Here is a 26,765-nt window from a genome sequence, read left to right as displayed (position 1 = left end):
GTCTCAAAGATACCGGGGAGTCCCCGAACCGGCGAAGACTGGCTAGGGAGTTCCTGAGACAGAGGGGTGGGCGGAGCTTCCCAGAGTCTGGGGCGGGGTGAGGGAGGGGGCGTGGTCTCCCCAGAGGGGCAGGGCTCTGTTGACTAAAGTTAAGCCTCGCCGCAAGGGGCGGAGTCTCGGATGGGGCGGGGCTCCTGGGGGCGGGCCCAGCGGGGCGGGGCATCGGGACGGGGGCGGAGTGTGGCGGTTCGCGTTCGCCCCCTCTCCCGGCCCCGGGTGTCCCCGTGACGAGGCAGAGCGGAGCCGCCGTGGGTCGGGCCCATCCCGCCGCAGCGGCCCCGGGGCCGAGCAGGGGCGAGGCGCGAAGGGAGCGGCGCGGAGCGGGACCGGGAGCGCGGCCAGGTGAGACCGCCGGGGCGGAGGGGGCGGGGGCTGCGCCGGGCGGGCCTCGGCGGGCGCGGGGGGCGTGTTTGCGTGTCTGGGGGTGGCAGGGGGAGTGGGTCCCAGGGCGGGCGCGGGGGGCTGCTTGCGCGCTCTCGGGTCCCGGGTGGGCTTGGCGTCCGTCCGGGCACTGCCCGCGGGGCTCGGGCTGTGCGGGACTGTGTGCGTGCGCGCGCGTGTTTGTGGCGAGGGGCCGCCGGGTGTGTATCTGCGTATGCGCTGGGCCGTCATTGTGCCTGCCCCGGGCGCGGGGCGCTGGCCTGCCCCGGCGCAGTCCCTCTTGCGCGGGGATGTTTTCCAAACAGGCTTCCTGCGGAGACGGGCTCTGCTGCAGCCCCAGCCGGAGGGGGGAGCGCCGCCCCCACAGGCCTCCAGAGACCCGGGCGGCCCTGGGACTGCAGACAGACACCTGGGGGAGGGAGGGGGCGCGCAACCGGGAGGGGTCTAGAGGCCTGCCCGCCGGGTGAGGCCAAGGTAGGGAGACTGAGGCAGATGTATGGGGAAAGGAATGTGGCCAGACAGACGGAGATGGGGAGGAGGGTGGGAAGAGAGACGGCGAAAAGGACAGCCCAGGAGGACAGAGAGTCATTGAGGAAAAAAGACAGACAGACAGAGGCCTAGACCTGCAAAGGGGCTGAATGATTAAGATGGATAGATTCCCAAAACCCGACAGAAGGGTTACTCAGAGGCACCAGGGCCAAGAGCCAAATCCGGGAACTGAGTCTAAGATGAGGAATAAGGGTCCTCTCTAACTCTTGAGGTGTCCCCCTTCCAAGCAGATCCCAGACTGGTGTCCTGGCCAGAAAGAAGCCTCTGGCCACCCCATGTGGGTCCACCGGCTGGCCCCACCAAACATCCTGACCCTCTGAATGTGGGGCCCTCTCCTCTTGGTTCCATCCCACCCATTTCCTTTCCCTGGTATCCCAGCAACCCCGGGACAGTTTAAAGGAGGCAGAGGTGGAGCAGTTGCCATAGCAACAGAGGTGGTGAAAGGTCACTTTGGCCTCAGCCTAAGTGGCCCTGCAGCAGGCCTGAGCTGGCGTTGAGGGGGTTGGGATGGGAGGTTGCAAAATTCTTTTTCTCCTCTCCCACTCTGCCCAGAATGGTGCTAGAAGGAAACCCTGAAGTGGGGTCTCCCCGAACCTCAGATCTCCGGCATCCAGGGAGCCAGGGCTCTTGTGTCCTCTCTTCTGGTGAAGATGCACAGCCAGGCGAGGAGCCCATCAAGTATGGCGAACTCATAGTCCTGGGGTGAGTGACCCTGGTCCAGGTGGGGCAGGGCACCAGGCACCCCCAGGGCAACCAGAGCAAGGGCCCCAGCTCTCCCCACGTATGACCTTCTGCTGTTTGTCCCGTCTCACCTTCCCAACTGAGAGACAGAATTGACCAAACCCACCTCAATTCCTGTTATTTTATTTTCCCATTTTTTATAAATTGCTGAGAAAACTAACTGCCCACCTAAGTTTCTGATCAGAAAAAAAGTAGCACCATCTGTCTTTCATAAAGCACCTAGTGTATGTAGTCTGGGGTGAAGAACTCTGGTTCTCCAGCAAAAATGCTTGGCTCAAATCCTGCCTCTGCAAGTTGCTTAACTTCCCTGTGCCTCCATTTTCCCATCTTACAAATAGGGACAATAATAATACCTTAGAGGGTTGTCAGAGGAATGAATGAGGTGATTTCTGTAAAGCACGTAGGACAGTGCCTGGCACATATCAAGTGTTCTGGGAGGCAGGCTTGTGCCAAGCCCTTTCATGGACATTATTTCATTTCAATCTTCACAAAGATGCTGTGAGGAAGGAGGTGAGGAAACCGAGGCTCAGAGAGGGGAAGTGACTGGTCCAAGGGCACACAGCTGGTAAGTGGCAGGGCTGGGATTTGGACCTAGGTCTTTCTTACTCTAGGTCTAGTGCACTTTGACTAACCCGCAGCTGACTCTCATGCTACAGATGAGAAACCTGGGGCCAGAAGAGGGGAAGTGATGTGAGTTGGTGGCTAGACCTCATCCCTTCCTGGTCTCCACCTGACCAGGATTCTTGCATCACCCAGTAGCACTGCCCCCAGGCACAGATCCCTCTTCTTATTCCCCCATCCACAGCTCCTTTTGGCCTCTCTCTCTGCCATCTGCCCGGAAGAAGATATTTGATAAGCTATGCTATGATTATGATTATTTAGAAATAATAATGGCCACTGTTTGCTGACATGTACATACCATGTGCTTTTTCCTAATAAGTTAACGTTTATCAAGGGCTTGCTATATATATATGTCAAGCCCTGTGCCAAGCATTTTTAAATGTTTTATCTCATTTAGTTCTCACGATGAACCTGCGAGGTAGGTCCTGATTAATTAGCACCATTTTACAGAGGTCATGTGATAAGTGGAAGAGCCGGGATTTAAGCCAGGCCCATCTGAGCCCCGAGCCTGTGTCTGGAACTGCCCCACACCCTATAAGTGGGAAGAACTTCCAAGGGCAAAAGTGATTTGCCCCTCTCAGGGCTGCTCGCAGGAGAAAAACAGCTGCTTGGGGTCCCAAAGGAAGGGCAGACTTTCCAGCTGAGGGCAAGGCCACCGATGAGGGAAAGTGCAGACCTAAGGGTGGAGGCCCTCTTGGCAGCTGTTTTTTCTCAGTAGAGCAGTGAAGCCCCACACTGGCTACAGAGCCACCTGGAGAGCATATTGAAAAGACCCACTGACAGTCCCATCCCCAACCTACAGAATCCAAATCTCCATGGGTGGAGCCAGGGAATCTACATTTTAACAAGCTCACGAGAAAACACTGATTCAAGTGGTCTTTGTCTGTATTTGGCAGACTCATCCTGCTACTCCCTGCTCCAGAACCTTCCGTGGCTCCCTAGTCTCGCAGAATAAAGTCCAGACTCCTAAGCTTGGTGTTTAGGACCCTTCCACTAGCTTCATCTGCCTCTACTTAAGCTCACACCCAAGTCACCACTCCCTGATCTCACCAAACCCTGCCAGCCTCAGGCCCTTCGCTTGGGGTGAGCCTTCCCTCTGGAAGGGCTTCTGCAAGAGAGGCCGGAGTCAGACAGACCTGAGTTCAAATCTCTGACTTTTTCACTTACTAGCCTGGGACCTCGGGCAGGTCATTTTACCTCCCTGAGCCTCAATTTTCCTCATCTGTAAAATGGGAAGAAAGATACTTGCCTGGCAGGACATTGCATGGATTCCATTAGGTAATTAATAACGTGAAGCACCAGGAACACGGGAGGCTCCAGTACATGGCAGTGATTAAGGCTGTGACTCACCCCATCTTTGCCTTCCACAGTCAGTCCCTCCGGATAAAAGCTGGAAGGAAGGTAGAAATTTGACATGTATGGATATGTGGAGGTGGTGGCATTGTGGGTCTGTTTTTTCTTTCATTCTGGTTTCCATTCGTACTTGTGGTGTCGTAAATGACAGTGTGCTGTAAAGGTGAATCCTTTCCAGTTCTTCAAGGCCTAGTAAATGTGTTACCCCTCTCAGAAACGTGATCTGAGCATTCCTTTCTCCTGCCTCTGGGCCTGTGGTGCAGTTGGTGCTCAGCTTCCTTGAAAATCTCAGGACACCCCTTCTCTGCCACTGAGGGAACAGAACTGACCTGCGGTGTGCCCTCTGTGGCACCCCAGAGCCCAGCAGCTGACCAGTCAGGTGTCCAGGAAACACTGGATAATTGAATGAAAGGCCTTTTGAAGATATTCTGCCCCTCACCCTACTCCCCAAGCACACTGATTTGATAGCGTAGGGTCTCCTAGTTTCAGGTGGTTGTAGGGCTTGTTTATGAAGGGAAACTCTGCCCAGAAGTTGGCAGTTCCTCCAAATCTCTCAGGGGCTCACTTTCTCTCTCTCTCTCTCTTTCTCCCTGCAACCCCTTCTTTTTAAACCCCTACATCCACAGCTACAATGGGTGTCTGGCAAGTGGGGACAAGGGCCGCCGGAGAAGCCGCCTGGCGCTGAGCCGCCGGCCCCATGCTAATGGCGTGAAGCCCGACGTCATGCACCATATCTCCACACCGCTCGTATCCAAGGCAAGCAGCTTGTCCCAGCGGACCTGGACAGAGGTCCTGCGCTCCCTGCCCAAGTCCCAGGTCTTCGGCCTTCCCGGTCCTACCCACCCACGGCCCCACCGGAACAGGGGAGCCCACCGTGTCCTCACTCACTGCCTTGGGCTGCCAGAGAAATGGTGCCGAGGGGAGATCCCTTGTAATGTACTATGCGTCACAGTTTGCAGAATGTTTCTTTGATGACCAGACCCCAGCCACTGAATGGAAATGATCAGCATTATTTCGAGGCAGCCACGGCTCAGAGAAGGGACGTGACAATCACACAGCAATGACAAAGGAAAAGCCTTTGGCTTCAGAGGACTTGGGTTGAGATACAGGCTCTCCTGTGTCCAGCTCTGTGTCTTTAGGCCAGTTTCTTCTCCCCTCTGAGCTGCGGTTCCCTCCACTGTAAAATGGGCATGATAACAATGTCTCCTCCTTGGGGTGGATATAGGGGTCAAATAAGGTAACCTGCGTATAGTGCCGGCTGCACAGTACATTCTCGGCAAGGGTGGAGCTATCTCTTCGCTGGGCTTGGCCAGTGGGCCTTGGGTTCCAGCCTCTGGCTCCGAGGCTCACACTTCTCCTGGCCACATGCCCTGGGAAGTGACTTCTCCTTTCTCCCCACCAGGCACTGAGTAACCGCGGCCAGCACAGCATCTCGTACACACTGTCCCGGAGCCACTCGGTCATCGTCGAGTACACACATGACAGTGACACGGACATGTTCCAGGTATGGCTCAGGGCTCTCTGTACGCCTCTTGGCCACTGGGCCACCAGGCCTCGATGTGCAGCTCTGCAGGCATTCCAGGGTGAACCTGGAAGACTGAAGGCCGTGGTGAAGTTGCTTTGGGGGCATTCAGTGTAATCAACTACACTCCAGGTGAAGAAGTGGGATGTCCAAGGAAGGCTGTTGACTTCCTGGAGTCACACAGCAAATCAGTGGCTACATCAACATTTAAAACCCAGGACCAGACACCCAGGCCACGGGAGGCCATGCAGCTTAGGGTTTCAGAGTGTGGCATGAGAGTCATACTGCCTGGGTCAGATCCCAGCTCCATCACCTACCAGCTTGGTGACTTTGGGCAAGAGTCACTTAATGTACTCGCTCTGGGCCTCAGTTTCCTCATCTGTACAGTGGGGCCGATAACATACCCACTCCATGGAATTATCGGGTAGATTAGCAGAGATATTATACATGCAGTGCTTGGCATGGTATCTGGTACATACAAAAAATTTGCTATTTGCTGCTAATGTTTGGGCACTCCCAGACTGGGTGTCACCTTTTCACTGGTCTATCAAATAAATCAACTCATTTTTATTGAGTGGGGGAGACAGAGAAGCCCCCAGACCCCAGTGACTGGATTTGGAGACTCCAGCTGAGAGCCCAGAGGGCTCCTCCTCATTGTTTGGTGACCCTGCAAGCAGAGCAGCTGCTGGGAACCCGCTGGGAGGGTTGGGAAGCCCATGGGATTGGTCTGCACACATGGCATCCCTGTACTTGCTCTCCCCTTCCTCACAGATCGGTCGCTCCACGGAGAACATGATCGACTTTGTGGTAACAGACACATCCCCCGGAGGAGGGGCTGCCGAGGGCCCCTCAGCCCAGAGCACCATCTCCCGCTATGCCTGCCGCATCCTCTGTGACCGCAGGCCGCCCTACATTGCCCGCATCTATGCTGCTGGCTTCGACGCCTCCAGCAACATCTTCCTTGGAGTGAGTGAGCCCACCCCCAGGCAGGGACCAGCACCTCAGCTGAGAGTGAGCAGAGGGCTAGGGTAGGGAGGGGCAGCGCCCTGCAGTCATCCTAACCATGACCTGGGCTGGCATTAGCGATGCCACTTAAAAAATGAGCACCGTCAGGCTCCGAGAGTTCAGGTGATGCCCATGGCCATGCAGCGTCCATTCCAGTCCTCTCTGGGCCACCTCTGACCATGAGGGTAAAGGGGCAGCATCCCTAGCTCACAGCCTGCCAGGGGCCACTCGGGGATATGATCTGATCCCACATGTGGTCCCAGGAGCGGGCGGCCAAGTGGCGGACCCCCGACGGCCTGATGGACGGCTTAACCACCAATGGGGTCCTGGTGATGCACCCAGCAGGCGGCTTCTCTGAGGACTCGGCCCCTGGTGTCTGGAGGGAGATATCGGTCTGTGGGAACGTGTACACTCTGAGGGACAGCCGCTCTGCACAGCAGCGAGGGAAGCTGGTAGGTGGCCTGCTCCATGCCCACCCCCTCCCCTCATCCCTCCCGGGCCCTTGCCCCTGATCTCCTGCCCTCCTACACAAGGGAGCCCCAACAGGCTCCGTCTGGGGGCCATGCACCACTTGCCCCACAGAGAGGGCCAGACCATAGTCCCCAAAACATAGCCCACATACTGCTGGAGGTCCGTGGGGTGGTGTGTGGTAGAGCAGACATAAACACTGAGGTACCAAGTGACTTTAGGGATGCCGGCAGCTGAAAAAAATCACAGCCTCTTACGAGGATGACACTTGGCCCATGTGTGAGCAGTTTATAGCCTAAAGTGTTGACGGTCCGTAACGTGTCTTTCACGTTCAGACGGATTTAGCCTTATTATCCTTGCCTAGCGGGGAAGGGCCCTTGGAGGAGCTCTGACAGAGGTGACAGTGAAGGCTCCGCATGGCACAGATCAGAGAACCAAGGTTCGGAGCCAGGAGAGAGTCCTAGAGAAACGTCGGGGCCAGCCCAAGGTCATGTGGCCAGGCTGCTCAAATGGGCCAATGCAGAGCCCTTCCAGCGTAGGAGCACATGGGGCCAGTGGAGGCGAGATCTCAGGGAAGAGCACGCCTTTTCTCTCCAGAGCATCCATCGATTCTACCGGGAGAGTTGGGGAAACGTTATTTTTAAAAGCTATGCCTGTGAATTTCACTAGCATCCACTTGTGGAGTATCTACTATGTTCCAGGTTCCGTTCCAAGCATTGGCAATGGTTGATTCATGAGAACCACCTGAGATAATGGGAAGCATGGGAAGTAGCATCCATCCTGAGGACAAGGAAATTAAGACACAGAGAGGTTGAGTTACTCGACCAGGGATGCAGAGTTAGTCAGCAGTGAAGCCAGAATTCACACCCAGGCAGGCTAGCTCTAGAGTCCTGCTTTTAACCACAGCCATGAGGACAGCTGCTGTGGGCCGAGTCCCCAGTGTTTCAGATAGAAGAGTTTCCCACTTGTGCCCTTAGAGGAGAGCCTGGGGAAAACCTCATTTTGGTCCAGATCTCCTGATTTGACAGATGAAGTGACCAAGGCCCACGTCCCACTGTGAGGGAGAGCGCATGCCTGGGAGCATTGACTTGCCCTCCCACGTGGCTTCTCAGCCCTCCTGGCTCCTCTGCCTCCGTCCTCACTCCTCCTCTGCCCCGGCCCTCCGCTCTCCTCTGCCCTAGCCCCCTGTCCAGGGTGTTCTCTCCAGGGAGGTTTGGTAGGATGGACAGGTGGCTTGGCTGGGGTGATGGCTGCCCAACGGCCAGGGCTTTGGTGTCCTCTTGAGCGGTAAGGCCCTTCTGCTGTCTCTGGCAGGTGGAAAACGAGTCCAATGTGCTGCAGGACGGCTCCCTCATTGACCTGTGTGGGGCCACTCTGCTGTGGCGCACACCAGCGGGGCTGCTGAGGGCACCCACGCTGAAGCAGCTGGAGGCCCAGCGGCAGGAGGCGAACGCGGCCCGGCCCCAGTGCCCTGTGGGCCTCAGCACCCTGGCCTTCCCCAGTCCGGCCCGGGGCCGCACAGCGCCTGACAAGCAGCAACCCTGGGTCTACGTCCGGTGTGGCCACGTCCACGGCTACCACGGCTGGGGCTGCAGGAGAGAGCGGGGCCCCCAGGAGCGAGAGTGTCCTCTCTGTCGCCTCGTGGGGCCCTATGTCCCCCTGTGGCTTGGCCAGGAGGCCGGCCTCTGTCTGGACCCTGGGCCACCCAGCCATGCCTTTGCACCCTGCGGCCACGTCTGTTCTGAGAAGACTGCCCGCTACTGGGCCCAGACACCACTGCCCCATGGCACCCACGCTTTCCATGCTGCCTGCCCCTTTTGTGGGGCCTGGCTCACCGGCGAGCATGGCTGCGTCCGCCTCATTTTCCAGGGACCGCTGGACTAGGCTCCCCCAGGCCCCGGCTGCCCACCTGCCCACCTAGGTCCCCCACCTCCTGCAGCCCAGGGGAGCTCTGCATGTGGGACTCTACCCGCGGGTGCATAGCCACACCAGATGGACGTGTTGGACGGGCTGTGCTCCTCCCCTCTTAACTCTGGTCCCTGAAACCCCTACCCCAGTCAAAATGACGGGGCCCTCAGCACCAGCTCTGTCCTGGGCTGATGGAGGGAAGCCCACCCCTATGCCCTGGCCCTTCCTGGGGTGTCCCACATCATGCCGCCTACACTGTGTCCCTGGGGGAGTGAAGGGGCCATGGGTCCCTGACCCCCAGCTTAGGCTGGCTGTGCCCTGAGCCTGCCGACCCAGCTCCAGATATTCACCCTGCTGCTGCCCTGGGTTCCTCTATAAACCTTGCTGCTCAGCTGCCCTCACAAATCCCACGTGTCCAGCATGCGTGCAGTGCCGCCAGCCCCTGCATGAGTGACGGGTGGGCAGCAGGCTGGGGCCGGCATCTGCTGATACCCACTATGGGCTGGACTCCGTGCCAAGTGGGCTCTGGAAACACAGAGACGATCAGACTTGGTTCCCTGCCCGGTGGAATTCACAGTCTAGCGGACAACAGACCAAATTGCCGGACGACAACACAGTTTCCTGCATACCAGGATCAGAGAGTCATCAAGGGCTGTGGAGCAGGTCTCCCAAGCGGGCGGGAGAATGAGGGGGAGCTCGCGTGGAAACTCCCCACCGAAGGGGATGGCGCTCTGGGCAGGGGGGAGGCTGAGCACAGGCTCAGGTGTGAGGAAGCAGGGACCTGAGTGAGGGGTTGAGCGGCTGGAGCAGAGGCAGTAGTGGGGCAGAAAGAAGGCTGGAGCAAGAGGTTACGGGCTGCGCTGATGGGGAAGATGCTGGATGGAGGCTTTGGAACCTCGCTTGTGGACAGTCAGGAGCGGAGGGAGGAGAGAGGACTAGTGCTCCCAGAGTGCTGGCTGTGTGACAGAAGGGCTACTATTACCAAGTGCCCACAATGCCCTGCGCGGTGCTACTTCTGCTCATAACTACGTTAATGGAGCATGAACCAGGAGGCTTTGCTGTTTAATCCTCATAGTAACCCCGGGGGCAGGGGAGGTGTTACCATTTCTGTTTACGGGAGGATTAAGGCACATGCGCCAAGTCACACAGCTAGAAAGTGGCCAAGCTGGGATTCAAACCTGCGACTGCCTGCCTGGCCTTAGCCTGGCCTCCATTACACCGTGCGGCTTTCCTTGGACGGGGGTGGGAGAATGGGGAGGGCAGCTCAGGTCACCGGAACTGCATGTGCAAACATGTGGCAGGGAACATGCTTGACCGACCAAGGGGCCAGGTTGGAGGGGCAGAAAAGAGACATGGGGGGTGAGGACATTGGGCTGAGGCCTGGTGGCCCTCGGTTGCCATGGAGACCAAGTCCAAACTGGACCCTTACTCATCTTGGCTAAGTGGCACCTCTCCCTGAGAGCCAAGGCAGCCCCAGGGTGCTGCTGGGATTGTTTCAGACCATTCCTGGGGGGAGCAAGCTAGGGAGACCGGCAGATGGAGGTTCTGGAGTATAAAAAATTTCTGAAAAAGAGGCTTCTAAGTACAGGCCTGACCTGGGCATCATCCCCAGTTGAAGACAGCCGCTAGAGTCTTAAGGAGTATAGATTCCAAGGGGAGGGCCTGCTGCAGGTCACACAGGTGGTGGGGGCCACAGAGACCAGACCCAGGGCTCTCAAGAGGACAGAGGGCTCATGTGGGTGGTGAACAGGGGATGTGATGAGATTCCTGCTCCCGGAGCATCACATGCCACAGTGGGGGAGCCAACATGGGGATGCGTGATCAGGCAGATGTGAGAATACTGCATCCCCTACACACGTACACACATACCACTGGGAATCCAGTTCTCTCTTCTGACCCTGTTGGGAGCCAGGTAGGGGATGTTCCGCTTCTGTTTCCAGCAAGGAGAGGAAGGAGGAGAGACAAGCAAAGAGCATGGTACCACCCCAGGGAGAACTTGGAGGTAGTGGTGGAGGGTAAGACAGCCCTGATCTTGGCCCACGTCTGCCCCTTTCCAGCTCTTGGAGCCTCAGTCTCCTCACCTATTAAATGGAATAGCAATTCTTGTATCGCCAGATGGCTATGAATGTACTGAGAGCCCTATAATACAGTACGTATTTAATGTTACTTCCTCACCTACCCTTCCTGCATTTCCATGGGGAAGAACCAAGGCTAGGGATGGTCATGACTCCAGTGAGTAGACTTCGTATGATTATATGCGTGTGTGCGCTGGGGCCAGTGGAGGGGACAGTGTGGTGGAAGGTCTCAGGAGGGCTAGATCCCAGTTCAGGGACACCTGAGGATAGCCTGGGTGTCCTTAGGTAAGTCAATGAACCTATTAACCTCAGTTTCCCCATCTCCTACAATGGGTAAAATGATACCCTATCAGGGTTGTTACAAGAATGAAATATCCTCCATGTCAAGCTGTTAACACAGGACCTCGTGTATTAACTGTGAACATAAAAACGCTGCTTGTTTGAGAATGCCAGGAATACTGGGATCTTTTGCTAGCCTGAGCTACCCATTGATGGCTAGAGAGCACTACCTCCTTTACTGGTGCCCATCTCAAATTCACCCAAGTCAGGGGAGTATACCCATTTTAAAGACAATAAAAATTGAAGCACAGGAAGAAGAGGTGGGACTTTCCTAAGGACACAATTTATTGAGCTCCTCCCTTTGATGATAAACGTCATTGGAGCCCACAGCAGCACTGTTGTGTCAAGCAGGGCTTTGGGCACTTTCATAAATGAGAAACTGGCATCAATGGTGGGCAGATGCGGCTGTGAGCCCAGACACACGTGTGGCAAAGGTAGGGCAAAGAGAGTGTGTGGATTTCAGGTATTCCCTTTCTCCAAACCCTCTGGGCATAACACTAGGGAGCAGACTGCCCAGTCATCAGTTCACTCAGGGCTACAGCATCCTTCGGAGTGGAGACAATTGTTAGCTGGGTTTTCTGGCTGAGGAAGACAGAGAGGTAGTGGCCCACCCAAGGCCACACAGCCAGTAGATGATGGGGGCCTGAATGGACCTTAGATGGCCTGCCTCTGCCCACGCTGACCCAGGCCCCTCTCAGTGGTCCCCACTGAGCCCGGGCCTGGTGCCAGCACTTGAACATGCCATGCCCCACCCAGGTCGTCCTCTTGTGAGTCCATCCAGACGTGCAAAGGTGGGCCTCAGGCCCAGCTCTGTCCTGGGCAGCCTCTTGGGGTCACAGGCAGCTCTCCCTTCCATCAGGTATCGGGCAAGCACCAACCAACTCCAGGCCCCTCGCCCCTTTGTGCTGATGAAACTGAGGCTCAGAGATGTTTGGCGGCTGCCTTCCAAGCCCCGGCGAATCGATGGCGGTGCGGTGGAGCACTTGTCCCCGCACGGGTGTGATGGCCTCAGCTCAGGCCCGGCAGCTGGCCTTGTAGGTTCGCAGTGTCCTAAGAGTCTCCACCCCTAACCCTCGAATCCAGTGAGGGAGAGGGAGTCACATCACTTCCAGAGCGCAGGTTCCCACCTGCAAAACTGAAGTCCGGGGACCCAAAGGAGAGCGGCGCTGGGGCTCTGTGGGGAAGTCCCTGCCGCTCCGTACCTGACACCCATGCCGCCCCGCCCGGACTCGAAGGGACCTTGTCAGCCCGGTCGGCCGGGACTGGGCCGCGCCCAGGCCGGCCACTCAGTTTTCCGGCCGCCGAGCCTGCACCCTCGCTGACAAAGACCAAGGCCGCAGGGGCCGTCCCGCCGGCGACCCAGTAGGGCCCGGGAGCCGGGAGCCGCGGGCCGGCGGAGCGCGCCGAGGTGCGCCTATTGGCTGGAGCTGACGCCCATCTGGGCCCCGAAGCCCGGCGATTGGCCGCGGGGGGCGGAGTTCGTGGAGCCCCAATGAATGGGGGAGCCGGAAGCAGGAAGTGAGTTTGCGATGAGAGCAGCTGCTGCAGGTGAGGAGCGGCGCCCGGGTTTCGGGGTCACAATGCGTCATCCTCGGGGGACAGGGCGAGTCTGGACCGAACGCAAGATTTTTCCCTTTCTGCCTTTCATCCAGTACCCCTTCCACATTCATCGCGGCCCCGAGGCCAAGGAACCCCCCCCCACCCCGGGCAGCAAAGAGTTAACCCCGAGGGTTGTGTTATTGGGGCGGAGCATCCGGAGTGGTGGGGGAGGCTGGACACTCATTCCGGTTAAGGGAGGGTGGTGTGGAAAATGCGCTGGGTTGGGAGATCCCGGGTCCCAGCGGAACTGTGAGACTTCGGTAAGTTTCGTGGCCTCTCTAAGCCTCAGTCTGTCTGTAAAATGAGTTTTCTTCCAGCTCCGAACTAATGTGGCTCTGTAGCTCCCCTGGCGAAGCACAGGGAGACGGTAGGAGGATGGAGGGCCAAAGGAAAGGCATTTAGAAGGATGAGAGTGAGACAGATTGCACACCCTCCTGGTGAGGTTGACATTATCACCCCCGTTTTACAGAGGTGGAAACTGAGGCACAGAAAAGTGAAACAACTGACTTGGTTTTAGGAGTCTAGGGTTGAACCAGGTTCGGAACCTGGGTCTTCCAGCTGGTAGCCTGGAACTCTATCCTTGTGAACACAGTGGTGGGTGGAATTGAAGAACTTACAGAATTCCGAAGAGGAGGCTAGGAAGTCAGAGAAGGAGAAGGGGAGCCTGAAGGGCCTGGGCTGGGAGTCTAGAGATGCAGGTCTCTGCTTCTGACCTCTGCCTTGTGTTAGTAGGCAAAGCTCCTAGCCTGTCTGGGACTCAGTTTCCCTGTCTGTAATACTAGGTAGTTGAATTCAGTCTTTAAGGTTGAGGGGCCCCAGGCCAAATATGACCCACCAGTGCATTTTGTCATATCTTCGCATGAGTCACCTAACCTCTGAGCCTCAGTTAGCATATCTGTGAATGGGTTTGGGGGAGGATTAAATGAGACCATGAGAGTGCTTAGCTAGGTGTGTAGTTGGTGTGTGGAAAATGATGGTTGTGATGATGGTGATGGTTCTCAGCAGGGCCCATGGCGGACGCCCAGTACATCCTGCCCAATGACATCGGTGTGTTTAGCCTGGACTGCCGGGAGGCCTTCCGCCTGCTGTCGCCCACAGAGCGCCTCTATGCCCACCATCTGTCACGGGCCGCCTGGTATGGAGGCCTGGCTGTGCTGTTGCAGACCTCCCCTGAGGCCCCCTACATCTACGCGCTGCTCAGCCGCCTCTTCCGTGCCCAGGACCCCGACCAGCTGCGCCAGCATGCCCTGGCTGAGGGCCTTACCGAGGAGGAGTATCAGGTCAGTTCTTTTAGGTCATCCGGCATTTCCTGAGTGGCTTCTGGGTATGAGGGACCACGAACACAGGTACAAGGGTCTTTCTCTATAGATTAGACCAAGGGCTACAAATACAGGAACCTCTCCTGGAGCCTCAGCCTTCTCATCTAGAAAATGTGCATGAGGGTCTGTACCTCCTAGGGTTGCAGTGACCTGACTCTAAGATAAATAGTGGCCGCTGTGAGTAAAGGAAACAGCTATGGACACTCAGAGATGGTAGAGGAGTGAGTCCAGGGTAGGAATCAGGAGGTCTGAGATCCGGACCAGATCTTCCTCTGCCGTGTTGTGGGTCCCTGCCTGTCCCCTGGCTTTTGTTTGTTTGTGGGTCTGTTGGCCAAGTAATACCTAGATGTGTTTGTAGTGCATTGCTGCAATGCAGAAAGACACAAAACGAAACACAAACGTCACCCATTGGATGGTGGGGTGTACAGCCTTTTGAGTCCTCTGTCTGTGTATTGCATTCCTACACAGGTACATGCACACGTGCACTGGTTCCTCATTTTGTCTTTTATGTAAATGAGATCATGCTCTCCATGTTCTTAGGAGTCCTGCTTTTTTCTTTCCCTTTTTTTTTTTTTTTAATTGAACACCATGTCTTGGAGAACTCACATGGGGTACACATAAATCCAGTTCATCCTTTTTGTTGACCGTGAAGCACTCCACTGCAGTGTATACCATAATCAATTTAATCTTTTCCTTATTGTTGGACATTTGGATTGTTCTTGATTCTTCCTAGAAATAGTGCCACAGTGAGCATACTTGTGCCCCTGTGTGAGTAGGATCTATTTCTGGAAGTAGCATTGCTGGATCAAAGGCTCTGTACGTTTACAAGTGATTGATGTTGTTAAACCATCTTTTACAAAAGTTTCACCAAGAATGTATGAGAAAATGGCCTGTGTTTCTACATGTAAAATAAAGGGATTGGATTGCTTATCTCTGAGCTGAGGCCCAGGCTGTTTCTTCGCCCTTTCTTTAACTTAGTAATCACATCCCATTTCTAGACCTTGACTTACTCATTAAAAGAGTTAATAGCTGGGGAAAGTGAAACCTAAGTATTACTGTTCTCAGTGGGATACTTTTGCTTGCAAATAGCAGAAATCCATCTCAAATTGGCTTAAGTGAAAATGAAAATCATGACTTCCAGTTTCCAGGCCAGCATGTAAGCAGCTTATAAGTCACCAGTCTATCCAAGCAAGTAAAATGTGGAACAAACTGGAAAAATCAATAACTTTTCTTATGTCCTTAAGAGAAGTGAGGGCACAAGGCCAACTGTTGCCCCCAAATTGGAGAGACAGACAGGTGGGTACAGAGAACCACGACTCACCAGCGTAAAACTTCATGAGCAGGAGCCTCCCCCAGAACCGGTAGTGCAGTTGGAAAACCTGAACTGTGATTGACAAATCACTGGAGGCTCCGTGTGGACAGCTCCGAGAGTTAAAAACTCCAGGAGGACCCATGCAGAGGAGGGGCCTGCACACTTTTGGGAATTTGGGGAATTTTACCTCCAGGATCTTGGTCCTCACAGTGAATCTCAGAGAAAAAGCCCCTTGTGCTTCTGGCAGGGGGAGGGGAAAGGGAATCATTTTTGAATAAATGCCAGAACATTCTGTTCTTCACAGTTTGCTCTCAGGAGAAACTGTATCTCTAGAACCTAGCCTGCTAGGGTTTTATCAGAGCCTAACTGACCTGAGTGGAGGAAAATATCCCATTCCAGACGGTTCTCGTCATCCTGTCCACCTAAAGGGGAAGGTGAGGACACGGGACTGAGAAGCACATGTAAAGTTCAGTGAGGTAAAAGCTCACTGAAAGACTGCTGAGACCTCATTGTGGGACTGGAGAATGCTTCTGCTCCCACACCTTACCATCGCATTACTAAAGGCCTGTTTGCAGCGGTTCCTTTTACCCAGTGCATCGTATCTGGCTGTCAAGAAAAAAATTACAAAACATACTAAAGGCAAAAAACGCAGTTCGAAGAGACAGAGAAAGCACCAGAAGCAGATTGCGACATGGCAGGGATGTTGGACTTATCAGACCAGGAGTTAAAACTATGGCTGATATGCTGAGAGCGCTAATGGATAAAGCAGACAACATGCAAGAACAGATGGGCAGAGAAATGGAAATCCTAAGAAAGAACCCAAACCGCTAGAAGTCGGAAGACAGAAATGAAGAATGCCTTTGCTGGGCTTATTAATAGTCTCTATTAGTAGACTTGACACAGCTGAGGAACGACTCACTGAGCTTGAGGATATCTCAGTAGAAATCTTCAAAACTGACCAGCAGAGAGAAAAGACTGAAAAACACAGAACAGAGTATCTAAGAACTGTAGAGCAACTACAGGAGGTATAACATATATGTAATGGGAATACCAGAAGAGGAAGAAAGAGAAAACAAAGAAATATCTGAAACAATAATGATTGAGAATTTCCCCAAATTAATGTCATATAGTAAACCATGGATCCATGAAGCTCAGTGAACACTAAGTGGAATATTAAATGCCCCAAAAAGCTACATATTGTCAAACTACAGAAAATCAAAGTAAAAGTCCTAGAAGAAGAAGCTGGAGGAAAAATGGATCTTACCTTTAGAGGAGCAAAGATAAGAATTGCATCCAACTCTTCAAAAACCACACAAGCAAGAAGGGAGTAGATTGAAGTATTTGAAGTGTTAATACAAAAAGCCACCAGCCTACGATTCTGTACCTTGTGAGATTATCCTTCAAAAGTGAAGGAAAAACAGATTTTGTCAGACAAACAAAAGTTGAGGTCATGTGTTGCCGGTGGACCTGCTTTGCAAGAAAGGTTAAAAGTTCTTCAGGGAAAAGAAGAATGATAGAGGTCTGAAACTCAAATCTACGTAAGAAAGGGAGTGCATTGGAGAAGGAAAAAGTGAAGGTAAAATAATTCTTAATCTAAGAGATAACCATTTGTTCAAAATAATAGGAACAGTGTATTTGATTATGTATGCTTATGTTTACATTATATGTAATTTACATATTTATACATATATTAAACTTATGTGTGCTTTTATATAGGTGAAATAAATGACAGCAGTGATGCAAGGGAGAGGAGACAGGAATTAGAATTACTTTGTTATTATAAGGTTATCATAAGGTACTTTGTTATAAGGTATCATGCTATCCATGGGGCAGTATAGTGTTATATGAAAGTGGACTTGGATTAGTTATAAAGGCGTATTGCAAAATCTAGGACAACACTAAAAAGTAAAAAAGTATAACTGATAAGCTAAGAAAGGAGAGGAAATGGACTCATGTAAAAGGCTCAGTTAAAACTACAAAAGACAGAAAAAGAATGGAAGACGAAAATAGGAACAAAGAAGGACAACAAATAGAAAACAGCAACAAATATGGCAGATACTAATCCAACCATATCAGTGATCACTGTGAATGACAGTGGTCTAAATGTACCAGTTAAAAGACAGAGATTGAAAAAAAAAAAAAAAGAAATAAAAGACAGAGATTGGGGCGTCTGGGTGGCTCAGTCGTTAAGCGTCTGCCTTCGGCTCAGGTCATGATCCCAGGGTCCTGGGATCAAGCCCCACATCGGGCTCCCTGCTCCACACGAGGCCTGCTTCTCCCTCTCCCACTACCCCCTCCTTGTGTTCCCTCTCTCGTTGTGTCTCTTTCTGTCAAATAAATAAATAAAATCTTTAAAAGATAAAAAATAAAAGAGATTGTCAGAACGGATCAAAAAACAAGACTGAAATATATCTTGTCTACAAGAAGCCCACTTAAATGGATAGAGAAAGATATACCATGCCAACACTAATCAAAAGAAAGTGGGAGTAATATTAATTTTGCAAACTTCAGAGCCTGGAGAGTTATCAGGGATAAAGAGGGCATTACATAATGATAAAAGGGTCAGTTCTCCAAGAAGACAACAGTCTTTAATGTGTATGTCTAACAGAGTATCAAAATATTTGGGACAAAAACTGATGCAACTACAAAGAGAAATAGATGAATCCACTACTATCGTTGGAGACTTTAACACCCTTCTATCAGATATATTTAGCAGGCAGAAAATCAGTAAGGACATAGTTGAACTCAACAACACCATCAATCAGCTGGGTATCAAGACATCTATAGTCTACTTCAACAACAGCAGAATATGTATTCTCGAGCTTATGTGGACGATCCACCAAGATAGAAACATTCGGATCCATAAAACACACCTTAACAAATTTAAAAGAACGGAAGTAATACAATGTCTGCTCTCAGATCAAAATGGTATTAAATTAGATATCAATAACAGAAAGATAACTGGAAAATCCCCAAATACTTGGAGATTAAACAACACACTTCTAGGAGTGCCTGGGTGGCTCAGACGTTAAGCGTCTGCCTTTGGCTCAGGTTATGATCCCAGGGTCCTGGCATCAAGCCCCGCATCAGGCTCCCTACTCAGCGGGAAGCCTGCTTCTCCCTCTCCCACTCCCCCGTTTGTGTTCCCTCTCTTGCTGTGTCTCTCTCTGTCAAATAAATAAATAAAATCTTTAAAAAAATAAACAACACACTTCTAAATAATACATGGGTCAAAGAAGAAATCTCAAGAGAAATTTAAAAATATTTTTAACTAAGGGGCGCCTGAGTGGCTCAGTCAGTGAAGTGGCAGGCTTTTTTTTTTTTTTTAAGATTTTATTTATTTATTTATTTGACAGAGAGAGAGAGTGAGCACAAGAAGGGGGAGCAGCAGAGGGAGAGGGAGAAGCAGGCTGTCCGCCGAGCAGGGAGCCTGATTTGGGGCTCAATCCCAAGACCCTGGGATCATGACCTGAGCCGAAGGCAAACACTTAACCAACTAAGCCACCCAGGCACCCCCAAGCGGCTGACTCAATCTCAACTCAGGTCTTGATCTTAGGGTTGTGACTTCAAGCCCTGCATTGATGGCCCAGTGTGGAGACTACTTAAAAATATATGTGTTTTTTTCAGGCACGTGAGTGGTGCAGTCAGTTAAGCATCCAACTCTTGGTTTTGGCTCAGGTCAGGATCTCAGGGTTGTGAGATTGAGCCCCATGTTGGGCTCTGGGCTCAGCACAGAATCTGCTTAAGACTCCCTCTCCCTCTCCCTCTGCCTCCCCCACCCCCATGCGCTCTCTCTCTCTCTAAAAAAATCTTTAAGATCTATATATATGCATATATATAGGTATATATTGAACTAAGATGAAAACAAATTACCAAAATTTGTGGGATGCAGCAAAAGCAATGCTTAGAGGAAAGTTTATAGCATTGAAGCATATGTTAGAAAAGAAGAAAGATCTAAAATCAATTGTCTGTTTCCACCTTAGAAAAAAAAACAAAAAGAAGAGCAAATTAAATCCAAAGTAAGCAGAAGAAAAATAATTAGAGCAGAAACCAATAAAATTGCAAATAGGAAATCAGTGGGGAAAATTAATGAAACCAAAAGCTGGTTCTTTGAAAAGATCAGCAAAACTGATGTCTTAGTCCGTTTGGGCTGCTATAACCAAAATACCACTGAGTAGCTTATAAACAGAAATTTATTTCTCATATGAAAGTCCAAGTTCAGGGTGCCGGCTCGGTCAAGTTTTGATGAAAGCCCTCTTCCAATTTGCACACTGCTGACTTCACTGTGTCCTATCATGGTGGAATGGATGAACTAGCTCTCTGGTGTCTCTTATAAGGGCACTAATCCCAATGATGAGGGCTCTTGCCCTCATGACCTAACCACCTCCCAAGGGCCCCACCTTCTAATACCATCACTTTGGGGGTTAGAGTTCAATGTATGAATTGGGATGGGGGACACAAACATTCAGATCACGATTGATAAGCCTCTGACTAGTCTAAGGGAATAAGAGAGAAATCATAAGCTATTAATATCAGAAATGAAAGATGAAACATCAATATAAATCCCATGGGCCTTAAGGAAATTGAATCAATAATTAATAATCTTCCCAAACAGAAAACACCAGGCTCACATGGGTTCACTGACGAATTATACCAAAACATTTAAGGACAACGTTATACCAGTTCTCTATAATCTCTTTCAAAAGAGACGAACAGGGGCGCCTGGGTGGCTCAGTCGGTTAAGCGTCTGCCTTCGGCTCAGGTCATGGTCCCAGGGTCCTGGGATTGAGCTGCACATGGGGCTCCCTGCTCCGCAGGAATCCTTCTTCTCCCTCTCCTACTCCCTCTGCTTGTGTTCCCTCTCTCGCTGTGTCTCTCTCTCTGTCAAATAAATAAAATCTTTAAAAAAAGAGAGAGGAACAGAGGGAATCCTTCCTAATTAATTCTACGAGACCAACATTATCCTAATACCAAAACCAAACAAAGGCATTACAAGAAAAGAAAACTACAGACCATTATTTCTCATTTACATAGATGCAAAAATCCTCAACAAAATATTAGCAAATCAAATCCAACAATGTATAAAAAAACCAATGACCAAGTAGGATTTATCCTGAGTGTGCAAATCTGGTTCAACATTTGGAAATAAATAATTCATCACATCAACAAGCTAAAGAAGAAAACCACATGATCATATCAATAGATGCAGAAAAAGCATTTGGCAAAATTCAGCACCCATTCACAATAAAACTAAGTAAATTAGGAATAGAGGGGAGCTTCCTCAACTTGATAAAGATAAAGCCTATCTACAAAAGCTCTACATCTAACATCATATCTAATGGTGAAAAGCTCAAAGCTTTCCCACTAAGATCAGGAACAAGGCATGGAAGTCCCCTCACCACTGTTTTTCAGCATTGTACCAGAAGTCCTAGCTAATGCAATAAGGCAAGAACAGGAAATAAAAGGTATGCAGATTAGGAAGGGAGACACAAAACTGTCTTTGTTTGCAGAAAATATGATTGACCATCTATGTACAAAATCCAAAAGAATTGACCAAAAAATTCCTGGGACTCATAAGCGATTATAGCAAGGTTGCAGGGTACAAAGTTAATATGAAAAAGTCAGGGGATGCCTGGGTGGCTCAGCCAGTTAAGTGTCTGCCTTCAGCTCAGGTCATGATCCCAGGGTCCTGGGATTGAGTCCCACACTGGGCTCCCTGCTCAGGGGGGGAGCCTGCTTCTCCCTCTGCCTGCCTCTCTCCCTGCTTGTGCTCTCTCACCCCCTTTGACAAGTAAAGAAAATTTTTAAAAAAAAAAAATAGGAAAAATAATATATATATATATACACACAAAAGTCAGTTGCTTTTAATATACCAGAAAGGAACCATAAGGATTTGAAATTAAGGGGCACCTGGGTGGCTCAGTCGTTAAGCATCTGCCTTCGGCTCAGGCCATGATCCCAGGGTCCTGGGATTCAAGCCCCATGTTGGGCTCCCTGCTCAGTGGGGAATCTGCTTCTCCCTCTTCCCCTCACTCTGCTTGTGCTCTCACTCTCTCAAATAAATAAATAAAATCTTTAAAAAAAAAGATGTCATTTCTTCCCAACTTTATCTATTGATTCAGTGCAATGTGATTAAAAATCCCAGCAAGTTATTTTATTTTCAACACAATATTGGGGAAAGAGTGAAGAAGAAGAACCACGTTGGAGGATCAGCACCACTCAACTTTAAGACTTACTCTAAAGCTACAGTAATCAAGATAGTGTGGTGTTGGCAAAAGGGCAGACAGATAGATCAATGCAATAGAATAAAGAGCCCAGAAATAGACCCCCATAAATACAGTCAACCGATCTTTGACAAAGGAGCAAAGCAACACAATGGAGTAAAAATAGTCTTTTCAGCAAATGGTTCTGGAACAACTGGACATCCACATGCAAAAAAAAAAAAAAAAAAAGAAAGAGAATCTAGACCAGACATGGACCTTACATCTTTCACAAAAGTTAATTCAAAGTGGATCACAGATTTACATGTTAAATACAAAACTGTAAAACTCCCAGAAGATAACAGAAAATCTAGATGACCTTGGGTATGGAGATGACTTTTTAGGTACAACATCAAGTATGATCCGTAAAGAAATAGTTGATAAGCTGGGCTTCAATATAATTAAAAAGTCCTGCTTTGTGAAAGACATTGTCAAGAGAATAAAAAATCAAGCCATAGACTGGGAAAAGTATTTGCAAAAGATAATATTTGATAAAGGACTCCTAGCCAGAATATATAAAGAACTCTCAAAACTCAACAGTAAGAAAACAAGCAACCCAATTAAATGAGCCAAGGACAGTAATGGATACTTTCCCCAAGAAGAAATGCAGATGGCAAGTAAGCATGTGAAGAGATGTTCCACATCCTATGTCATTAGGGAATTGCAAATAAGTAAAATAATGAGATAACCACTACACACCCATTAGCTTTGCCGAAATCCAAAACATGACAACACCAAATGCTGTTGCAGATGTGCAGCAACAGGAACTCTTGTTCATTGCTGGTGGGAATGCAAACTCATATGGCCACTGTGGAAGGTAGTTCGGCAGTTTCTTGCAAAAGAAATCTGTTGTTACTATATGATCCAGCAGTCATGCTTCTTGCTATTTACTGAGGTGAAATCTTGAAATGAGGTAAAAACTTATGTCCACACAAAAGCCTGCACATGGATGTTTGTAGCAGCTTTATTCACAGTTGCCAACAATGAGAGCAACCAAGATGTCCTTCACTAGCTGAGTTGACAAATTGTGATCCAACCAGACAATGGAATATTATTCAGTGCTAGAAAGAAATGAGGTATCAAGCCATGAAAAGACAGGGGGAAGTCAAATGCATATTACTAAGTGAAAGAAGCCAATCTGAAAAGCCTACATACATTTGATTCCATCTATATGATATTCTGGAAAAGACAAAACCTTGGAGATAGTAAAAAAGATCAGTGGTTGCCAGGCATTGAGGGGAGGGATATGTAGGGCGGTGAAACTACTCTATAGTATAGAGTAATGTATCGTATGTAATAGGGGATATATGCCATCCATTTGTCCAAACCCATAGCGTGTACACCAAGAGTGAACCCTAATGTAGACTGTGGTCTTGGGTGATGATGTGGCCAGGTAGGTTCATCAGTTGGCACAAATGTGCCGCTCCAGTGGGAGACGTTGATAATAAGGAGGGCTGTTCATGTCGGGGGGCAGCAGGTACATGGGGAATCTGTATACTTTCTGCCCAGTTTTGCTGTGGATCTAAAATGCTCTAAATAATGAAGTCCATTTTAAAAAAGAGAGCGTTACTGCCTCACATAATTGAAAAGTCCAGGGCTAGCGCAGGCTTCAGTCACGGCTGGATTCAGGGGCTCAGGGATACCATTTTGATGCAGTCTTCATCTCTCAGCCCTGCTTTCTTTCTTCACTCCAACAGGGGAGCTCCAGGGGCTCCAGGCTCCATGATCCCTAGTATAAAAACAGAGGCTCTTTGCCACTAGGAAATGCCTGGGTAGGGCTCTTACTGTCTAGCTTGAGCCTGGGACTACCCCCGGAGTCAGGGAGGGAGACCCCCCTTCCCAAGAGGAAGACTGAGGTCTTGTTGCCAGAGGAAGGGAGACTAAGTTTTTGTCCTGCAAAAGCTATAGAGTAGATGATCAAGGCCCCTCCAACTCTAACATTGGATGCTTCCAGTTCCAGCTGCCGGGCTGGTTGGGGGCAGAAGACAGACTCTCTGCAGAAGGAGGCAGAGACAGTGTTTCAGCTGGGCTTCAGGGCTCCTACGGAATGGCCGCGGGAGGCTGAGAGGGTGCTGGGCATAGCGGGAACAAAGGTGGGTGTGTTTGGGGGCTGCTGAGAAGACCGGTTTGGCTGGACACTGGGTGTGTGGAGATTGGTCTGTGAAAGTATGTTGGGGCCAGACTGGGGCCTGCTGGGATCTGGGTCCTGCCCCCAGATTTCCCAGTCTCGCCTATACTGGTTCCTCTGGGTGTTAACATCTCAGAAGGGAACCTCCCTGGGGTGGGGTCCAGTTGGGGGGGGGGCGGTCTGTGTTTCCGGGTCTCTGATGCCCACCTCCCCCCCAGGCGTTCCTGGTGTATGCTGCCGGTGTCTACTCCAACATGGGCAACTACAAGTCCTTTGGCGACACCAAGTTTGTTCCCAACCTGCCCAAGGTGAGTTGAGGGAGGGCTGGGGAAGGTGAGGAATTTGGGGCCGGAGGGGTGGGAGTGGGGCCCTAAGTGGAACCTTGACCCTGTCACTGCCATGCCTGTCACATATAAAGGGAAAGCAGTGTTTCTTCCTGACTGTGCTGACCTGAGGGCATACAAGGGGAGAATGTATGAACTTAAGTGCTTGCGAAAATGGAGCCTGGTCATCTCATCACTGGGGATGGTGGAGAGGCCCGGGCATGGTGAGTCCCTCACTGGCACTGTGAGCTCAGGCCCATCTCAGGCAGAGGCCGCTCTTACACCCGGGCTCTCAGCACTCACACACACAAGTTGCCTGGCCGTCTTGTTGAAATGCAGCTTCTGACCAAACGGGTCTGCAGTGGGGCCTGAGGTTCAACATTTCTCAAGCAATACCGATGCTGCTAGTCCATCAGCCGCACTTTGAGCCAGGTCTTAGACTGCAGGAGAAGAGCTGGGGGGTGGGTGTAGAAGGTCCAGAAGACAGCCTTGGTCGGTGTAGCTGAGCCTATGGCCTCTTCCCCTGCAGGAGAAGCTGGAACGTGTGATCCTGGGGACTAAGGCGGCTCAGCAGCACCCGGAAGAAGTCCGGAGCCTCTGGCAGACCTGCAGGGAGCTCATGTTCTCTCTGGAGCCGAGGCTTCGACACCTTGGGCTGGGGAAAGAGGTGAGGCCCCCCAGCCTTACAGGAGAGTGGAGGGCATCCTTTGGAGTCACCTGGCATGGAGGGAAGGATACCGCATAAGGAGGCAGTGGGCTTCAGTTTTGTCATTTGTAAACTAGGAAGCAAGTTGGATGGAATGCTTTCTGGATGCCCTTCCGGTTCTGACAGCCTGCAGAAGGGAAGAAGAGAAGAGCTGAGAGCTCAAGGGAGCTGAGGAGGGGAAGATGGGAAAGGAGGGAGCCCAGGCTTCCCGCCCCTGGAGGCCCCTTGGCAGCCACGTGGTGTGAAGGACATGGCAAGCCTTCAGGGTGGGCCAGCCCGCAAAAGGGTGGAGCAGAGCTGCAGGAAGGCTGGGGATGGGCCTCTGTGTGTGATTTGTGTTACGGTTTTCTCCCCTGAGAAAGAGATGAGAGGGGGCAGGGTGGAGGCTGCTGGGAGGATAGTGCAGGAAGCCAGGGGCTGGGGGGAATGTGTCCTGACCTCGGCAGTTCCTCCTCCCATCTGTCCCTTTCCCCGACAGGGAATCACCACCTACTTCTCTGGGGATTGCACCATGGAAGATGCCAAACTGGCCCAAGACTTTCTGGACTCACAGGTTTGAGGGTTGGGGAACTTGGGACAGTGGGTTGACAGGGCCTCCTCGCCATTGGCACCCACTCCCGGATCTCAGCTTGGGTCCGGAGACACGGCGTCCTGGGCATTTGAAGCAGAAAAGACTTGGGAATCCTTGTCTAAGAGTTGGCCTGGCTCCAGCGAGGAGGACATTCCCACACGTGCCAGTGATGGAGCTGCCCCTGCCCGCCCCAGGCCGAAGGCCTTCGTGACAGCCTGAGGGCAGGACAGTGGAGACATCAGAGCTGCTCCAATTAGGTCCTGGAGTCCCTTATGGGGTTCACCTCCCAGCAACAGTTTCCACGTGCACTGCCTTGCGTAGCCCTGGGTCAGCTGACACAGTGGGGTCAGCACTCAGTAAACTTAGTGCTCAGCGTATAGAGCAGAGCGTCTCGGGGAGCCCGGCCTGGCCTGCCCACCTGCTCTCTCCCCATCACTGCGGACTCAGGCACGATACCCCAGACGCCCCAGCCTGCTTTGCCTCTGTACCTTCTCTCCCTGGTGTGAACCCGTTTCCCTCCTCCCACCTTGCGGCCCCCTCTGGACTTACTCTTCTTCCCCAAACCCCTGCCCTGGTCTTTTCCAGAACCTCAGTGCCTACAACACGCGACTCTTCAAGGGCGTCAGCCAGGATGGGAAGCCCTGCTACGAGGTGCGGCTGGCTTCTGTGCTTGGCATGGGTGAGCTGCTTCACACACCCCTTCTACTCCCTCCTCAGCACTCCTGGCCCCAGGGAGGGGGAGGGGGCCGGACTGAGGACGGGGGTTACTGGGCCCCGCAGGGAGGGACAGGCCTAATAGTTCCGGCACACGTTGACTGCAGACTTACTAGGCGCCGTGCTCCCTGCTGTGCTCTGCGTCCGGTGGTACCTAGGAGGGGGACACGAGCTGCAGGGCTGGCTGTGACAGTAAAGATACAGGGGGAGACATGAGAGCAGGGAGAGGGGTTCCATGCCACTTGGTGGATGTTACTGCCGCAAGCCTCTGACGGTCCCCATCCTTCAGGCAGTGGCACAAAAGATAACAATCCGTGTGAACAATGGGAACAGAGGCTGGGCCACCTGCCGCGTGGCAGGCTAGAAGAGAAATCCAAACTGCCCATCAGTGAAGGCTTAGTGGAAGAGGTGACCCGATGGGTCTTGGAGGTTCGGGAGAACATAGAAAGGGGGAGGTGGCGAACATACTATAGTCTGCTTTTTAAATATCTCTCAGAGTACCCTCAGGGTAAAGCCCAAATCCACCTCCGCGGGCTCTAGCGCTCAGAACTCTTCCCAGGTGAAGACTCTTGTACGTTTGCCTAAACCAGAAGGGAACTTAACCGGCTTGGGTAATTAAGAAGCCCGGAGTAGGATGGCTTCAAGCACAGCTGGACCCAGCTGCTCGGACCGTGTTTCGAGAGATTTCTCTCTGTGCCTGGGGTCCTCTCTCTCACTTCATCCATGGCGTGTTCCTCCCACACAGGCCCTGATAGACACCAGCCTGGCCACTCCAGCAGAAAGAGGGCCCCTTTCTCTCAGAAGTTTCTTC

General features: G+C 51.6%; 2 protein-coding genes across 8 annotated transcripts in view; both read left to right on the top strand.

Annotated features, from left to right (window-relative positions):
- Positions 1 to 228: 228 nt before the first annotated feature.
- PELI3 (pellino E3 ubiquitin protein ligase family member 3) lies at positions 229 to 11,130 on the top strand. 3 transcript variants are annotated; one of them, XM_025878900.2, is made up of 8 exons: positions 229 to 402; positions 1,543 to 1,692; positions 2,225 to 2,296; positions 4,332 to 4,461; positions 5,108 to 5,209; positions 5,999 to 6,193; positions 6,496 to 6,684; positions 8,015 to 11,130. In XM_025878900.2, exons 2-8 carry the CDS (start codon positions 1,544 to 1,546, stop codon positions 8,582 to 8,584), a joined length of 1,407 nt encoding a protein of 468 aa, XP_025734685.1. In that variant the 5' UTR covers positions 229 to 402; position 1,543; the 3' UTR covers positions 8,585 to 11,130. The 3 variants fall into 3 exon arrangements, with proteins under 3 accessions (XP_025734685.1, XP_073739536.1, XP_073739535.1); XM_073883434.1 differs by lacking the exon at positions 229 to 402 and adding an exon at positions 773 to 915; XM_073883435.1 differs by lacking the exon at positions 2,225 to 2,296.
- Positions 11,131 to 12,430: 1,300 nt separating this feature from the next.
- The window catches only part of DPP3 (dipeptidyl peptidase 3), a 37,834-nt gene continuing 23,499 nt past the window's right edge, over positions 12,431 to 26,765 (top strand). The window contains exons 1-6 of one of the 5 annotated variants that reach the window (XM_025878719.2): positions 12,431 to 12,570; positions 13,627 to 13,901; positions 23,859 to 23,948; positions 24,493 to 24,630; positions 25,148 to 25,222; positions 25,826 to 25,919. In XM_025878719.2, coding sequence (XP_025734504.2) covers positions 12,519 to 12,570; positions 13,627 to 13,901; positions 23,859 to 23,948; positions 24,493 to 24,630; positions 25,148 to 25,222; positions 25,826 to 25,919 — 724 coding nt within the window. In that variant the 5' untranslated portion in view covers positions 12,431 to 12,518. Of the gene's footprint in view, positions 12,571 to 12,648; positions 12,882 to 13,623; positions 13,902 to 23,858; positions 23,949 to 24,058; positions 24,188 to 24,492; positions 24,631 to 25,147; positions 25,223 to 25,825; positions 25,920 to 26,765 lie in introns of those variants that run through there. The other 4 variants (XM_025878718.2, XM_025878722.2, XM_025878720.2 and 1 more) reach the window with 4 other exon arrangements.

The sequence above is a fragment of the Callorhinus ursinus genome, unplaced genomic scaffold (assembly GCF_003265705.2).
Source record: "Callorhinus ursinus isolate GAN/ISIS: 27379988/994484 unplaced genomic scaffold, GSC_fseal_2.0 scaffold51, whole genome shotgun sequence".
Lineage (NCBI taxonomy): Eukaryota > Metazoa > Chordata > Mammalia > Carnivora > Otariidae > Callorhinus > Callorhinus ursinus.
Note: the sequence above shows the minus strand (reverse complement) of the source record. Positions and strands in the feature narration are given on the sequence as shown.

What these genes read in the sequence shown, in the direction of transcription:
- PELI3 (XM_025878900.2), top strand. Translation starts at nt 1,544, where the DNA reads ATGGTGCTAGAAGGAAACCCTGAAGTGGGGTCTCCCCGAACCTCAGAT. An exon ending in GGCGAACTCATAGTCCTGGG is followed by an intron (nt 1,693 to 2,224) that starts GTGAGTGACCCT and finishes ATCTTCACAAAG; the next exon opens with ATGCTGTGAGGAAGGAGGTG. An exon ending in GGTCCAAGGGCACACAGCTG is followed by an intron (nt 2,297 to 4,331) that starts GTAAGTGGCAGG and finishes CTACATCCACAG; the next exon opens with CTACAATGGGTGTCTGGCAA.